This window comes from Ruditapes philippinarum, unplaced genomic scaffold, assembly GCF_026571515.1.
Source record: "Ruditapes philippinarum isolate M1 unplaced genomic scaffold, ASM2657151v2 ctg2618_1_1_1_1, whole genome shotgun sequence".
Taxonomy (NCBI): domain Eukaryota; kingdom Metazoa; phylum Mollusca; class Bivalvia; order Venerida; family Veneridae; genus Ruditapes; species Ruditapes philippinarum.
Window position 1 is genome coordinate 111,039 of NW_026856738.1, and position 17,243 is coordinate 128,281.

The 17,243-nt window shown below is 34.3% G+C and overlaps 1 protein-coding gene across 1 annotated transcript in view; it reads left to right on the top strand.

Annotated features, from left to right (window-relative positions):
• The window catches only part of LOC132747555 (guanine nucleotide exchange factor DBS-like), a gene marked incomplete at its 3' end in the record, with an annotated part of 72,617 nt that overhangs the window by 18,025 nt on the left and 37,349 nt on the right, over positions 1 to 17,243 (top strand). The window contains 8 exon segments of the mRNA XM_060736965.1: positions 1,901 to 1,984; positions 2,659 to 2,773; positions 6,297 to 6,387; positions 10,898 to 11,008; positions 12,791 to 12,907; positions 13,780 to 14,039; positions 15,002 to 15,116; positions 16,523 to 16,645. Of these exon segments, the coding sequence (XP_060592948.1) occupies positions 1,901 to 1,984; positions 2,659 to 2,773; positions 6,297 to 6,387; positions 10,898 to 11,008; positions 12,791 to 12,907; positions 13,780 to 14,039; positions 15,002 to 15,116; positions 16,523 to 16,645 (1,016 nt within the window).

A 17,243-nucleotide genomic window follows, 5' to 3' on the forward strand; every position in this document is an offset into this window, starting at 1 on the left:
AATAGGACAATAGGTCAATGAATAGACCAATGAGAAAAGTGTATACAGTATTGAGCAATTATCAAAATCAAAACAGCGCACACACAAGATGTGTTGGTTGGATTCGTTCATACGACACATGCAAAATGATATGTCAGATATTCGCGATAGTGTACGTCGTGCAAGAAAATCGTGGAAACTAAGGTCATCAATGAAGCATTTAATAAGTTGTGATGAGGCGGAGGTCATTTACAAAATATGGAAGTATAAATCAGGTGATTCTATTGGCTTAGTAGCATTTATTATTAACCCTTGACCTTCTGAATTTGAATATTGGACTTGCCCTGCTTTGAATCATAAACTGATTATTTTATTACATATTATTACTATTATATAATTATAGTTTTTATAGTCATTGGCAGCAGATAATTACAGGCAGCTGACTTGGTTTTATACTGTTGGTATAGACAAATTACTATTTCTAAAACTAAGTTTAGTATACTGTTTTTTCATGGGTTTTTGAAGAACAGTCAAAACTTTGTGCCGACTATCAGGGATGACATTTGGAACTGTTGCCAAAGACCAAGGGAACAGTTCCAAATGTCATCCTTGATACCGAGGGACAACAGTTTACTGTTTCACAAACACCCATGAAATAACTGTTTTATTACCTATAAATACTTTGCAATCAAACTACAATATATATTGCAACAACATACTATAATAACATTTTTGCAACTGTTTTAATTGTTTACAACTGAATCCTACTGACAAACCACTAGAGTACATTGAGATGAGCGATGTTCGAAGACAGAATGGTGGCAAATGGCATAAACGGAATAACCGATAATGTCGACAGGGGTGTAATAGTTGAAAATGACTTGACTGGTCAACAGTTTATTTCATCATTGCTCATGCTAAGGATTTCAGCGGTTCAGTTAAACAGTTGTAAATATGGAATTAGTATTTCTGGAAGGCATTAGGTAATAAAAAATTTTATTGGTGGTGTGACCAATTGGTTTACATATCAGACTATTAGTAATCTAGGGATTGCTGGCTTCATGGGTTTAAATTCTGTCAGGGGCAACCTGTTGTTTCTGTGCATGAGCAAGGAACTTTACACTCATTGCTTAGCACTTGTTGGTTACAGATTTGAGAGTGTTTCAATTAGCTTAAAAATATAGCTTCAAACACAATCGAGCTAAAATAAATTAAGTATAAACTAAACTAAGTTCAGTTACAGCGAAATGAATAGCATGTTGTTTATATTGTTGGATTTAAGTCCACTGTATTACTTAGTAAAACAATTATAGAAATTGTATCATAGATTAGAGACCTTCATTGTTGGAAAGGTGTTTTAGGATTATTAAATCATATACCCAATACAGCTCTGTGTGTTAATGGTAATTCCCCCCTGGTACAATCATCATCACAGGGCTGATACTGATAACAATTTCTCCGACTGAAATCTGTATGCTGTAATTAAGATGCATTTTTCTTTTCATCTTATATAGGTAAACTGTTCAATTTTCAGCAAATTGTGATCTGGTCAAACATAAATTGATCCTATTGCCATAAATATATAGTTAACTAGCTTATACTGCATGCCATATATATTATTTGCCATTTATAATAAAGCTTTGTTAATTTCCACTATTGAAAGTTGTATTGACAACATCATTTCCTGTTACGTGCATAATAGTCAAATAAGTAAAGTATTGTGAAACAACGAAGTTTGCGTACATACAGAATTTATCAAATTGGCATAATTACATGTACAGTATATTTTGCTTACATGGTAAGATTTAATATTTCCATTGGTAATAATAAGTTAAAATGTTGTATATTTTCAGGAAATGGTATGGAATCATTATTTGGGTATATTTTCAGGATGGAATAAATTTTTTGTATATATTTTCAGGAGATGGTATGGGTATGGAATCATGTCCGTACAGTGTGCTGGATGTAGCACAGCTGCTTCAGACAAAGTTTGCTTTTATGTCAGGTCAGTTAGTAACAGAAATACTTTAAATGTAGCCTGGGATTCAGGCGTTGATATTTTTTTTGCTTATTCATAACTTACACGCTATTTCATACTCGATCGTCATAGATAACACCACATCTCTGGTTTTGATAGTATTTGCCGAACGGAAGCACATAAAAAAAAAATCGACAGACTGGAACCCAGGCTACTTTAAATGTACCACATAATCATACATTATTATAAGGTTATAGGTAACCGAATGTTTCAGGCTGCACAGGATAGTATTTCTAGCCCTTTTTTATTTGGAATTTTTACGACATAGTTAAAAATGAAAATGGTAGGAGGATTTTAACAGCAATCTTACTGAAGATCAAGATGTCCATGTGGTTAGTTCTTGAAATAATATAAAAAACAAACAAGGGTCACCAAACTCACCATAATCTGTGAAGCAGTCACACTATTGATACTTAGAGAATATCAATATGAATGCAAGTAAGAAAATTTTGGAAATGTATAATAGATTTTTAAGGATATTTGCTGATTTCAACCTAATTCAATGTCTAATGAATTAATAAACATTAAACTGAAATTTCTTTTTTTGAAACTGTCTTTTTATATTCAAAGACAAGTTTTTGCATGATTATAAGTGAATATAGATATGGTAAACACATTGAAGGATATTTGTATATCAACAGGAGCCAAGGCAAAGAATGGTGCACCAATAATGACATTTCCGGACAGACCAAACACACCGGAACCTAATGAAGATGAGTACCGGAAAATTGTTACCTACCTCTGTAGTATACCCCCGTAAGTTTATAAGTTATCAAAATTTAAAAATGTTTCATAATCAACTAATTAGATGCTAGAGTTATAGACCTGGGTATTCGTCTCTGTTTTTTTAAAAAAATTTTCAAACCCAATTTGAGTGAAGCGCTTTATCTGCACTTTTTGGGTATTATAACAAAGCCAATATTTTCTTAGAGGTTACACCCGACTAAGTTTTAGTGGACTACCATAAGAATACGAAAAAGCCTGCTCAGAAAGTCACTATACATTTTTGGCCAACATGCTGGCTTCGTGTTGATTATTATATAAAGGCCCGCTGACACTAATATGAATAAAGAAGGAACACATTATGTACGATACATAAGCCGATTTTATGTCTGCTAAAAATTCCTATGTATTATTAGTGGACACAGACTTGAATGCTTTCAGTGGGAGCCAATGTCATAAGTCTGTAATCTTTTACAATGGCTTTCGGTTATTAGTCTAATATTTTCCTCCCATAGAATAAAACTACCAATTATACGGGCACCTAAGTTTTCATGATGTGTAATTATTTCTGGCATAATCTGCATAGTTTACTAGCAAATTATTGGTGCATTGACAAACTGAAACAGGGTTAATAGTTCTAAAAAGTTTCCTCTATGAAGGAAAGTCAGGCCTTCTCGTTTGGTATTAAATTTTTGGTGTTTAACAATTTTAGTATTAATGCAAAATTTGTATTCAGATTAAAAGAAATTCTCCCATTTTTACCAATTTTAGAACCTAAATTTTATATTCTGAGTTGTAAGAATAATTAATTTAAAGATATTATCAAAATGTAATTTGAATTAGCATCATTCCTTTCATTATGATGTAAATGTTATAAAAAAAAGTTTAAAACTAAAAATTGTGAAAACCGGCCAACGGCTCTTACCGATAATGTTATCACCATCACTAATTACTGAAAATGGTCACAATTACTTTAGAGTTATCAACAATAACATTAACTGTTATTTAAATATTCTTAGTATTGAATGATTATGTTTTATCATTTTCAACTTATTAAATTTACAATCAGATTTCTTCATAGTCACAATATCTGAGTGCCATAAATTATTGTCAATGTTTTGTGATGCAGTTACATGTACATGTATTTGTATCATAGTTTGAAGACCTTTTTATTGAAAATGTGTCAGAGTCAAAATCGTATACCCGTATATGCACAGTGCGTTACCTGCACTACAGTTACTGCGCTGTGTATCAGGACAAATATAGAGCGTGCTCATCGATTGGCTGAAAGTTGTAAGGGGGGTATACTGGAATCAGCTTGTCTGTCCGGCTGTCCGTCCGCACTACCGAATAGGGATAGGGGGCCATCTAACTGTAAATAGAACAAAAGAGAACAATAGAGTTCATTCCGTAACAATAGAGTAAGGGGCCATTGGCCCTCTATTAAACAATAGAAAATAACAAAAGAAATGGCCCCTTATTCCATTTCGGCCGGACGTCCGTCCGTCTGGCCGTCCGTCGGTTTTTCCTTGTCCGCCCAATAACTTAAGATTCCTTTGACCCACAGTCTTCATATTTGGCATGGAGGTTAGTCATGAGTAGTAGAAGACCCCTATTGATTTTGAGGTCACTGGGTCAAAGGTCACAGGGGCCTTGACTATAAAAAGCTTGTCCGCCCAATAACTTAAGATTCCTTTGACCCACAGTCTTCATATTTGGCATGGAGGTTAGTCATGAGTAGTAGAAGACCCCTATTGATTTTAAGTTCAAGGGTCAAAGGTCAAGGTCACATGGACTTTGACTTCAAAAAGTTTGTCCTCCCAATAACTTAAGATTCCTTTGACCCACAGTCTTCATATTTGGCATGGAGGTTGATCTTGACCATAAAGGTGACCCCTATTGATTTTGAGGTCACTGGGTCAAAGGTGAAGGTCACAGGGACCATGACTTAAAAAAAGCTTTTCTCCTCAATTGCTTAAGAATGCCTGTCCACAGTGTATTGATTTTGACATTTCCACATTTGAAGCATGTAGAATACATAACTTAGCAATGCAATGGCTTAGTAACCTCAGATTTGGCAGGGAGGTTGTCCTTGAGCTCTAAATGGCCACTGTTGATTCTTACAAAGTGGTATGCTGGGGGTATTCATGCCATGACAGTGGCAGTTCTAGTTTTTTCTGGGGACAACAGGGAAAGGGATAAGATAGAAAAGTGACATGTTCAGATGCTTGTACGTTGCTTACTTTTTCTGGAGTTTCAAATTTTGACGGCAGAGAATTGGTTTTTAGCTCGACTTTTCTATGAAAAGGGGAGCTATCCTACTCGCCCCGGCGTCGGCGTTAGCGTTGGCGTCACACCTTGGTTAAGTTTTTCGTACCACCCCACTTTATTTCAGAAGTATTACAAGTATGGCTTTGAAACTTACCATACTTGTTCACCATCATAACCTCCATCTACAGACAAGAGTACATAACTCTGTCAAGGTTTTTGACAGAATTATGGCCCTTTTTTGACTTAGAAAGTGTATTGAGCTTGGTTAAGTTTTTTGTACCACCTCACTTTATTTCAAAACCATTGGAGGTATTGCTTTGAAACTGACCATACTTCTTTACCATCACGACCTTCATCAACAGACAAGAGGACATAACTCTGTCAAGGTTTTTGACAGAATTATGCCCCTTTTTGACTTAGAAAATACATTGAATATGGGTAAAATCCACTTATTGCCTTAACCCTTTGAGATATTGCTTTGAAACTTTTAATGCTATTTCACATCATTACCCCCATCTGTACGCAAGAGAAGGTAACTCTGTCAAGGATTTGTTTTAAAAATTAAGGCCTTTTATCGACTTAGAATCTTGGTTAAGTTTTTTAGTACCAGTCCACTTTTTGACTGAACTGTTTGAGATATTAATTTGAAAGTTGGAATACTTGTTTACCATCATGGTCCCAAAACATGGGCAGGAGAAGGTAATTCTGTTAAGGATTTTATTTGAATTATGGCCCTTTTTGACTTAGAAACTCAGTTAAGATTTTCATTCTTGTCCACTTGTTGACTTAACCATTTGAGATATTACTTTGGAAGTTGGAGTTCTTATGTGCCATCATGAGACCTATCTGTAAGCAAGAGAAGATAACTCTGTGAAAATGTTTCTTGATTTGTACTTAGAAATTCCTAGTTAAAGTCTTGTGTGCCCTTAACTGTCAAAGTTTTGTTTTATAGGCAAGCACTAAAAAAGTCGAGCGCGCTGTCCTTCTGACAGCTCTTGTTATTTTTGCCTATGATACAAAAGAGAAAGAACATCAAAACACTCAGCAGTCTAATTTATGCTCAGGGGCTACACACCTTGTACAAATCAGATAGCCTTAAATTGTGTTTTGATGCTCTTTCTATAACTTGTAACATTTTCATTACACTTCCAAATCATATTTCTTCAATATAAAATGAAATAATTTATCGTATACAATATTTCCTATAGGCAGATTGTTTTTTTTTTATCCTTTTTAGCCAGACAACACTAAGGAGTATAAATGATTATATTTAATACTATTTTAGGTTACATGAGACACAGATGGGGTTTGTTTTGTTGGTAGATCGTAGACAAAGTGGCTGGGGCTCGGTCAAGACAATCCTCATGAGATTCTCAGTAAGTATCGTAAAATGTTTGTCTATGTGTGAAGAAAATATCAGATTGTGTGTAAATTGTATAGAAAAATGAAGCATCTTATCTTTATCCAATTTAAAAATCTCCTCAGATTTTTTTTTAAATAGAGCAACGGTGGGTAATATCGACCCTTTAACGCGATACTATTCAATGAAATGTTGATTTAAGAATTTAGTAGCATATGACCTAAGCATATGAACCAGCTTTTTCTATTGGTTGTTTCCAACCAATACGGTCGCCCGTTTTACCTTCTTAATGTCAGTGGCATATGTTTCCAATATACACGTGACACTGTCAGTATCGACCCCTTTCGGCTAATATCGACCCCCTTTCGATTTTTTAAAAATAAACATAATTCAAGGCTATAAGATTTAAAAGAAAATGTATCGTTAATAACACAGTGCGATTATCAACCCAACTATTTCATTATAATTATACTACATGTACATAATTTATGTTTATTAAATATAAACAAGGCCTTAACACATATCAGGCAGTTTAAATATAAACCTCTAAAACATGATGAATAACTTTTTTTTAAAAAATTAGAATACAAACGCAAATTACACTTGAAGATATCTATTTCATTCTCTTTTTTTCTTTTCAATTTCAATTTATCTTAAATATAACAGTTTCAAGCAACAACAACAAAAACAACAGTTGCATATGCACGAGTACATTTCACTCACACGCATTGCACACAAAGACAAACGTGCTTTCATTGACCTCTTAATCTGTGTAGCCGGCACACACTACATGCCATTGCCGACAACATGATTCACAAGAAATCCATCCTTCTTGTAATTCTTCAGAAGATCTCCAGGTTTTGCATACAGGACAAACATCGACAAAGCTCTCCTCAAAATCATCACTGTCGTGATCCATGTATGGAATATCATTATCTGACATATCTGTATCAGATTCAGAGCTATAAGTTACCTTTTTACTCTTTGAGTTTTGCTTCTTTGGTTTTGATGATAATTTCTTTTTAAGGTTTTCCTGTTTATCTCGCTTGCGTCTTTCTTTCTCTTCTTCTTTCTGTTTTCTTTTAAGTTCTCTCTGACACTTTCTTTCTTCCTTAAACCTCGCTAATTCTTTCTTATGATCTTCTCTTTCTTTCAACATACTTAATGCTTCATCCCCTGATAACGCTTTCGGCAACTTATGCCGGAGCTGAACAATTTTCTTTTTTGGTTTTACTTCTGGCACACGTAAGTATTGAAATGCAGAAGATACCGTTGCCGGGTTTTTTGATAGACCTTTGGATGAAGAAGGTTGTGGAATAGGCAGTAAAGGACAAACGACTGATGATACAGCATCTGAAGTATTAACCTCAGGGGACACAAGGGTGTTTGATTGTATTATAGCAGAAATAGAACTGGCAGGAAAGACTACTGAATGAGTGCTTACAGGCAGTTGTTGTGCAGTGTCAACAAATCGGGAATTTACGTCGGGTTTTACATACGTGTTACTTGACGTAATTGAAATATCATTGTTGACAGTAGAAAGGGGAACCGTGCTTGATAAAGAGCCTACTACATTGACAATCACATCGGATACATGGCTTGAATTTGCAGCTTCAACAGAGTTTGATTCAGAATCAGTAACAGTGTTTTGAGTTACTGTTTGAGTGTTGGAAACTAATCTTGCAGGACCAAGTTTTTTCTTGTCTATACCTTCGGGACTAAAGGGGAACAAACCTGATCTACGAAAGCCATTTGCAGCATTTTGGAAGGTAGCTACCTTACTCCAAGCTTGCTTAAATATGCCTGGAAAGTCTTTCTTTGTGACCGCCTGGCCAATGTTTGACATTTGCCAGGTTTTCACAGCCGCTTGCCAGGCGGACTTCAAGGGTGAGAAGAGTCCTACATCGGCTGCCTGCATGACATGTGTAGCATTTGGCAAAAGACAATACAATATAATTTGATGATCTTTACAAAATTGAGCAGCCTCTAGTGTCATGTGGGTGGAATGTCCGTCCACAAAGAGGAGTACAGGACGTGCAATATTTGTTTTAATTAAGGACTGGTCAAGGACTTTTAGAAACTCAACAAAAGTGTCCGAAGTCATCCAACCATTAGGGGTTGTCGTATAAATGGCTTCCGGGAAACCTGCTAAACCAACATCACGGAGTCTTTCCCCAGGAAAAAGAATCATTGGTGGCAGGTATTCCCCAAAGCCATTGAAGCCAGCCATAACAGTAATTTGCATTTTAGTGCTAGCTACAATATTATATACATGTTTTGCACCAGACGGAGCCAAAACTTTGCCAGGTTTTACTGACAGCGGGAAACCGCTTTCATCAGCATTATAAAGACGGCGCGGGTCTTTTAATAATGCATCATAAGTGTCAGGAAACTCCTTTTGTAAATACATATATACACCAGTATACCAATTATTTACTTTTTCTATTGTAACTGCCGCGCGCTCATGCCCGAGAGACATAGGCTTTCTAAATGCCATCTCAGGATGACCCCTTTGAAAGCCAACAAACCAGTCCTTACCCGTTAGATTATCACGGAAAGGTGTTTCACGTCCGTCGAGGTTTAAAATATGCTGGACTTCATAAACAAACTCCTTCTTTGTAAGCGGGTAACCAATATCACACATCAAATTAGCGTAAGCTACAAGTACGTTTTCCTCTGCCGGCGTGAGTACAGTTTTCCGTCCAAGAGAAGTAGACTCAGGTACTCGACCAGAAAGTTTGTCCAATAGCGTTGTCTTAGGTATGCCGTAAGCCTTTGCCGCCCCCTTCCTACTCATTTGGCCACTTCTAACCATCTGTATAGCTAAAGCCATTGCCTCGGGCTTGTACTGCACCCTTTTCTTAGCAAAAATCTGCGATGACATTCTTTTTCAAACATATACCTGAAAATGAGAAAAAAAGAAAATAGAAAAAAATCTATATTTTGTCAATGCAGTATATAAATTGTATGTCACAATGTGTATATTTTAAACATGTTTAGATCTAGTCATGCAACTAAGAAATATCATCTTGCCCCAGCAAAGAATCTTTTCGATTACAAGTTTATGTAATATTTTACGATGGGGTCGATATAACTAGATTTTGAAATAATATTCTGTTTATTTCGACCCCCGCGTGATCCTCTGTAAGTAAAAGCAATAACCTTGAGATCATTTTAAATCACATTTAAAGACTATATACAGTTATCCGGATGTAAAAATATCTAAACAAACAACATTTTACAAATATAAAAAGCATGAAATAATAACTCCCTCACCTTAACGGAGCTGTTTAAAACTTGTTCGATTCTACAATGGAAAATGTCGTGAATCTTGTTTGCTCAGAGAACATTCAAAATGGCCGCGTAAAACGTAATCGATGACATCATCAATAATAATTGATCGACAGCAAACATAACCTTAATTGTAAACTCATTAATGAAGTTTAACGGGAGGGGGTCGATATTATACGAGGGTCGACATTACCCACCGTTGCTCTAGATTAATTTTTTCTTCTTCAGTTTTTGTATTTTCTGATCGCAGAACAGGAAATACAATGCTGACATTTAATATCTGGAACAGCGCTTCCCGACGAACCTAACAACACAAAGTAGTTCTCAAAACAGGTTAAAACTAGTTATGTTTGAAATATTGCATTGTTTAATGATATATCAGAAAATTAAAGATAAAAATTTATACAAAATTGAGTTTTTAGCTCAAGCTTACTGTAGAGATTGGCCTGGTTCAATCAATAAATGTGATTTAGACCCATTGTAATTGATAATCATGTACTCAAAGATATAAAAAGAGTATCAAGATTCCTTTATTGCTGTTTGTTTTTTCCTTTGAATTGTGATATTTGAAATTCAATCCATTCTACACTGTACATCTTTAATAGACTTGTCCATCTTAAAATCTGGACAAAACCATTCATCATTATTTGGGAGGAAATTTCAAAATAGTGTAACTAACTGAATAGGGTGCAAACCATGATTAGATGGCACCACTGATCTTGGTCTGCACTAGTTGCATGGGTAAAATTTGCTTGTTTCCAACAGGCTAAGAGTTAAAAATGAAAGCTTGCATAAATGATGTCTAATTGTTATGAGAATGTGAATCCTGAGATTAAGCATATCAAATGTTGTCTACAAATGAATTTTTTTTTCTCACATATTACTATTATATGCCTATATTATACACAGATGGTACTATGTTATGGTATATTATATATAGAATAATTTTGATGTGGGTGTGAAATTCAATACTAAAACAAAATTAGATCAGTGATTGATTAATATTATGTAATAGGATCTATAAAACATAGTCTGTGTACAATAATTAACCCGTGCCTAGCTGGAAGGGAAAGTGATAGGACTGTCACACCGGTAATGAGCCAGGCGAGTCTGAAAGTCTATGCAGTTTGACCAGGCTCTATATTGTTGGCTCACTCACTTCAAATTTTCATCTTGATATCCGTATATTTTAGAATGGACTGCAGGTGTTAGTTAATATTTTGTCTATATTTCAGAGTTTCTTTCCTAGTCATATACAGGTGGTATTCCTACTACAGCCTCATGGCTTCTTCCAGCGAGCTTTCTCGGACTATAGGTCAAAGTTCAAAGAGGAGTTGGAATATAAGGTACTATAATGTGGTTTTGTATTTTACAAATTTATGTGTTACTTTTGTGTGTGACATACTTTCATATTCCTCATTTAGAATAACATTATTTAGGTTTCACTTCTTAATTTTCCAATGAAGTTACTTTTGCGTTACATAATATATAATCTTTGAACAGTTAACTGTATCGTTTCTGGACAATATGAAATGTCACTTTTAACAAGCAAAGATTATCACAACCATATAGACACACACAAAACTAGATGGAAGCCTGTGTTTTCCATCTAATTCTAGCATTCATACAATTTTTTACTGTTAAAGCTTCACTGTGCATTTTCAGTTAACAAGCACTCATTGTCAATACTTTTACAAAGATTTTACTGTAAATGTTTGTATAATAAATGTTCCTACTTGTAGTAAAGGTTAAAGTTTTTTGCAGTCTGAAGGCAACATGAGGGAGCTTTCATCAATGTCACCCAATTTTCTCGTCCAATTTTGATATTCAGATATGGATCATTTGAAGGAATTCATAGGTTTCATGGCACTTTCAGGATTCCATATGTTTCAAAAGAAGTATCTTGGTGCAATGTAATGCAAGTTTATATATCATGAAGATAAATGCACATTTTCTGCCCAATTACTGGGGAAAATATGCAAGTTTAAGCTTCATTTAAAGGCATCAAATGCTGCAAGTCTCTCAGACCATCCTTTATATTCTGAATTTAAAGAGAAAATAATCCCCATGAAAATTGCTCTAGCAGTATATCAGAATAAGATCTTATGCAAACAAATTGCAGCCAATATCACTGGGAAATTCCCTTATATTGTATGCTGTTTGCTGAATTAAATAAGTTTCTTTCTGATAGATGTATATATATGTCACATGGAGAAATAAATGATTTTAAGTCTGACGGTGAGAAAATGATTATATTCACAGAGGTAAAATGTTTTGCCAAAACGGCAAAGATTGTTTGGTACTCTTATAATAATTCCTTTCTTGGGTATTTTTTTACATGCTTTTATATGCTCTATGAATTTAATTTATAAAACACATTTTGTTTAAATTACATCAGTATTTTGTAATATATGTCGAAATGAAGATTGGAATAAAACAAAATGTAAAGGAATTTCAATCTTTTAACCCCTCTAACTGATTGCTCAAATGGTTAAGGTCCATTGCTGATTTGAGAATTTAATGCATAATATTATTATGTATGTAGCTTTTAAAAAAGTATGCTTATTTTAAATTTAGTGTTCTGTTATAATTTTAGAACAATCATAAAAGTATGCATAAATTGTTCACTTTTGCATTGTAATGTTGTTATCACTTCTTTATCACTAATCACTAATACTTTATGAACTTGCGGAATATTATGAAAGTCTGAATTTTTTTCTGAAATTGGTATTTTCGATCAATTAAAACTGTCAATATTAATACACATATGATAAAAATGTTACCTTATACTCAGTACAAATTTTTAGTAAAAAAAATATATCACATTAAGAAAATTTCTTGTCTTTCTCATACATTTTGACCTTGTATGTTCCAAAGAACTGTTCCGAAGAAAAAGTCGAGCTATTTTGACGGCTGCATTGTTGTTGTCATTGTCATTGTGGTGCAAAAACTTTAATGTCTAAATTAATCAGAATAGAATACTATAATCAAGGCAATTTTTAATTCACACAAATTTCAGATAAATAGCTTTTTTTTCTTTTAAATATGCCTACATTTTATTGGAGGTAACTTTTAAATTTTGAAAAGCTAAATATTTATCCTGTTGCAACAATCTATCTTCATTTCAGGTTGTTTCCCTTGACAGTCCGGAGGCAATGTTTGACTATGTTGCCCCTGAATTTGTAACACCTGATATGGGAGGAAATTTAGAGTTTGATGCCAATGAGTGGACACAAAACAGATGTGTAAGTTTTCTTATTGAAACAGCATTTAAAAGGGCCTTTCTGGCTGAATAGTAATGTTTGCTGACTTGGATTTACAATGTACTTGCCACCTTATGATTGGTTAATTTTGCTGAGTTAGATTTACTTGCCCCCCTTATGATGTGTTGAGATTGACTTACATTTACTTCAAACTCATGAGTCATGTATGATAAAGTTTGTTGACTAAAATTTTCTTGCCCCCTTATAAATGATTAGGTTTACTGACTGCATTTTCTTGCCCTCTCGTGAATGATTGAGTTTAAATGCCCCTTGTTGCTGAGAATTGCCTGGAAGGGTTGAGGCATAAGAATTGCAGCCACTGCTTATCCTTGCTAACATGGATTCCAATAACTGGAGTCTATCCAACTTCTAGCTCCAGCAGGTAAGGTGGTTTTGACCTGAAATTTATAACACTCAAGGTTAGGCAAAATCATGTTTCCCGTTTCGGTGCCATTTGACCTAAACTATGATGGTGTGCCATAAAACCAAACAAACAAACAAACAAAAAAGATTAAGTTTAATAATAGTTATTGTAAAAACTTTGAAAATTATTAAATGAAAATTATTAAAAGAAAACTCCTGTTTAATTATGAGATATGTCTATAGATAAGAATCAGTGTTGAAATGGACTACATAAATTTTTCATTTTATGTTTCAAGGTGTATAAAGTACAGGTATTTACAGCGGAAACTTCTTTTATACCGGAATGACTCTAATAATATGAAATTTCACAGAAACTGGATGGTTTCCCAAGTTCTAGTTTGGCTCTTCACTTTATGTGGGCAATAACTTTCTAATACAGATACTGTTGCTATAATGCAGATGTATATTAAAGTGTCACTATTGTTTTACAGGCTGTCGAGAAATTTAGCAGCAATACTGAAAAGATAGCCTTATCTCTTACTGAACTGATAAAAAAGATGGAGATAGCGTGCACACCAAATGATGTTGCTGGGACGGAAAAACAGATCAGCGAACATTCTGCTCAGAGGAGAGAGCTTCTGGAAGACCTGGAGTCATCAAGCTTCCATGGGCAAACTTTGTTGAGTTGTATAAAGGGAGATAATGAGAGGACTCCGCTTGTACATTTGGCTCATGTTCTGGATGTTGAAAGGTGATAACCTCCCTTGGGCTATTTTTCTGTATCTGATTATATTCACAGCCTGATTCTCAAATTTTATGTTTTTAGGCTTTTTGACCTCATTGGAGTTCCTTTAATGAGTTTAAATTGTACATGTTGAAAAATTTCACTTTTGGAACAATTATTTGAAACAAAATCATTATATCATACATTACAAGTATTTTAAGTCTTTTATCAAATACTTCATCTTATCTTACATAACATTGCCAAAATGTTAGTCCATTTTACATAGTTGTGTTAGTCTGAGCACAAAATTATCACATTTATACTCTTACAAGGGAAAAAAGATAATTTTCTAGTCTAATCCTAGAGTGCATTAAATTTTATGATATATAGTACAGTCATGTTATATCAGACACCATGGTCCATTCCTGAAATATAAAGAGTTTTTTTTGTTTGTAAGATGCAACATATCATGTTCAATGTTTTTAAGTTTGTTTGATTGATTGGTTTTTATACTGATTTTAACACCTATATGGTTATATTTCTTGAGACAGTCAACCTAATAATTACTAACCAGTAGTTACCATTTTCTCTCCAAATGACCAACTTCTAATTCCATGTGAATTCTGATTCATCAGTGAGATACAAAGCACCATTTAAGTCTCAATATTCAAGGTCAATTTTTATATAGAAATTACACCTTGCCCAAGGATTGAACCAGCTAACCTTAGATTACACATCCATTGCTCTCCCTATGCAGCAAAGTGGGTGACATCTGTTTACACAACAGTTAGTTAAATCTCATATTGGCAAGCTCAACTTGTAATCACCTTTGAGTCTACTGGAAACTGACTAGAACTAGTGTTAAATATATGTACGAGGGAACACGATTATGACGCAAGTAGGGCACAAACTCTCACAATGTCTGTTTTAAGGGACAGACACCTTAGCCACTAAACAATCACTCACATGTCATAATGTTTATGTTTCAGATTGATTGTGCAGCTGGAAGAAACAAAGAAGAAATTTGATGAGTATTGGGAGAAACATCACTCCAAACTGCAGCAGTCTTTACAATTGAGGAAATTTGAGGAGAATTTTAAATTGGTACGAATTTTTGCTGTATTTTTTTTCCAAGGGGCAGAACTCTGTATGTCACATCATTTTCTGTTGAAATATTGAGTTGTCTTTTCATAGAATATTCCAATTTCTTACAAAGCAGTAGAGGAAGTCTATGGGTGAGTGGTAAACGTAGCTGGCAATTGTGGGTTCAAGTCTCTCCAGGGATTTTGAATTCTTTAATGTGAAGCTAGCTGAGGGAAGGTTGGTGGTTCTACTCAGGTGCCTGCTCATGCCTTAAGTGATAAAATGATGCTTGGATGGACACCAGGTGTCATTCTTTACCAGTAAATTCTGGCAGTTGCCATTTGATCTTAGTTTGACATGGGCCTCTATGTGACCCCTCCCCATTTTAGGTATGCTATGTTATTCTTAAGTATTTTGTGGCTAGTTTCAATTCCATATAATGTAAAGGTGCTAAGTCATACATTTTGTTTCCTTTTCAATACGTAGAGCTGATGCATTATTTTTTATTCATTTATGTTAGTTCTATCTTTAAAAAGCATGTGCTTGTTTATTTTTTAATTTTAGGTAAAGATTAGCAATTTTAATATTAATCTTCAGATTGGTTATGAATTGTTTATTTCAGCTTTGTTTAGGTATGAAGACACTTAAAACTGCATAGTAAAATACAGTCACATGATTTGGGGATTTGTAAATGGTAGTTTTAAATGTTTGGCACACAACTGGTGTTTGGTTGATATTGTGATTGCCTTTTATCTTGATAATACTGTAAAAATATATTTGGATTGTAGGTTATGCACCCTCGTTCTATTTGAAGTGCCAGTATATTCTAGATTTAAAAATTACCCCTTGAAAATTGTTTTACTGGTCAATTAGCACTGTGCATGGTCTAGTGTTAACTTCATATTACTGAAAATATAATTATAAACTTCCTTTTAATTCATGCTTTCATATGTAAGTCCCTCCCAGCCACTGAACATTTCTCATTGAAACTTCACACATTAACTTAAATAGGTCAGGATTGAAAGTAAATAACTAATGTCCATAACTGAATCATTGGTTTTTACAGAATTATTCCCCTTGTGTGAAATTTTGAAAATTTCTGCATTACTTAAGCTCTCTTTACTAACAAGTGCTATGAATTGCCAAGCAATCCGTCCACCTTGCAAGCTTTTCTGCTTGATAACATCTGGTGAGGTTATTGTCAAATATATATAGGTAGCTTTGTATCTGTAAATGTCTCTATTTTGAATGAAAGGTCCTGAAAAAAAAGAATTGTAGATAATAGACTGATATTTTGTTGTTCATCAATGGACTGGTTATTTTTCTTCCATTGATGGACTGGTTATGTCCAGATTATCAGATTCTGTATAAGGATTGCAGACTGGTTATTTCTGTTTTATTTATAGACCAGTTTTGGTTATTTTTAGTTCCAGATAATCTGTGATAAGAATATAGACATGTTAGAGAAGAAGATGAAGGAGATTGGTGATAGTGTTAAACAAGTGGATGATCTTATACAAGAGTTTGATGAATTTGAAACAAAAGCCAAGGTAAGTAATCTATATTGGGAAAGAAAAATACAAAAACAGCCCCCAAAACAACAGGATAAACTCAATGAGGTGATCATGATGCCAAAAAAATCACTTTTGTTGGTTTTCTTTAGCAGTTGTCATCACTGCAATTTATCACCACCCTACAGTACAGTACTTATAAAATCATGAAATGTTATGTCTATAGAACAAATGAGTTATTTGTAATGTAATTCTACTGAACGCTTTACATGTGTCTTGTCCTCAAAGTCAAAGAAATAGAGAAAAAAGTTGAAGTTATTTTTATGCCACCGCAGCATCTGCGATGCGGTGGCATATAGCGATTCACCTGTGTGTGTGTGTGTTTGTTTGTTTGTTTGTTTGTGTGTGTGTGTGTTATATAGATTATATAGTGAACTTAAAAAATCTTCTTGTGAAAAACCACTAGTCCAATTTCAACCAAACTTGGCAGGATTGATCCTTGGGTGAAGGGCTTCCAAAGTTGTTCAAAGAATTTCATTCCATGCAGAAATCTGGTTGCCATGGCAACCAAAAGGAATTATAAGAATAAATTTAAAAAATCTTCTTGTAAAGACCCAAAAGGCCTAGAGCTTAGATA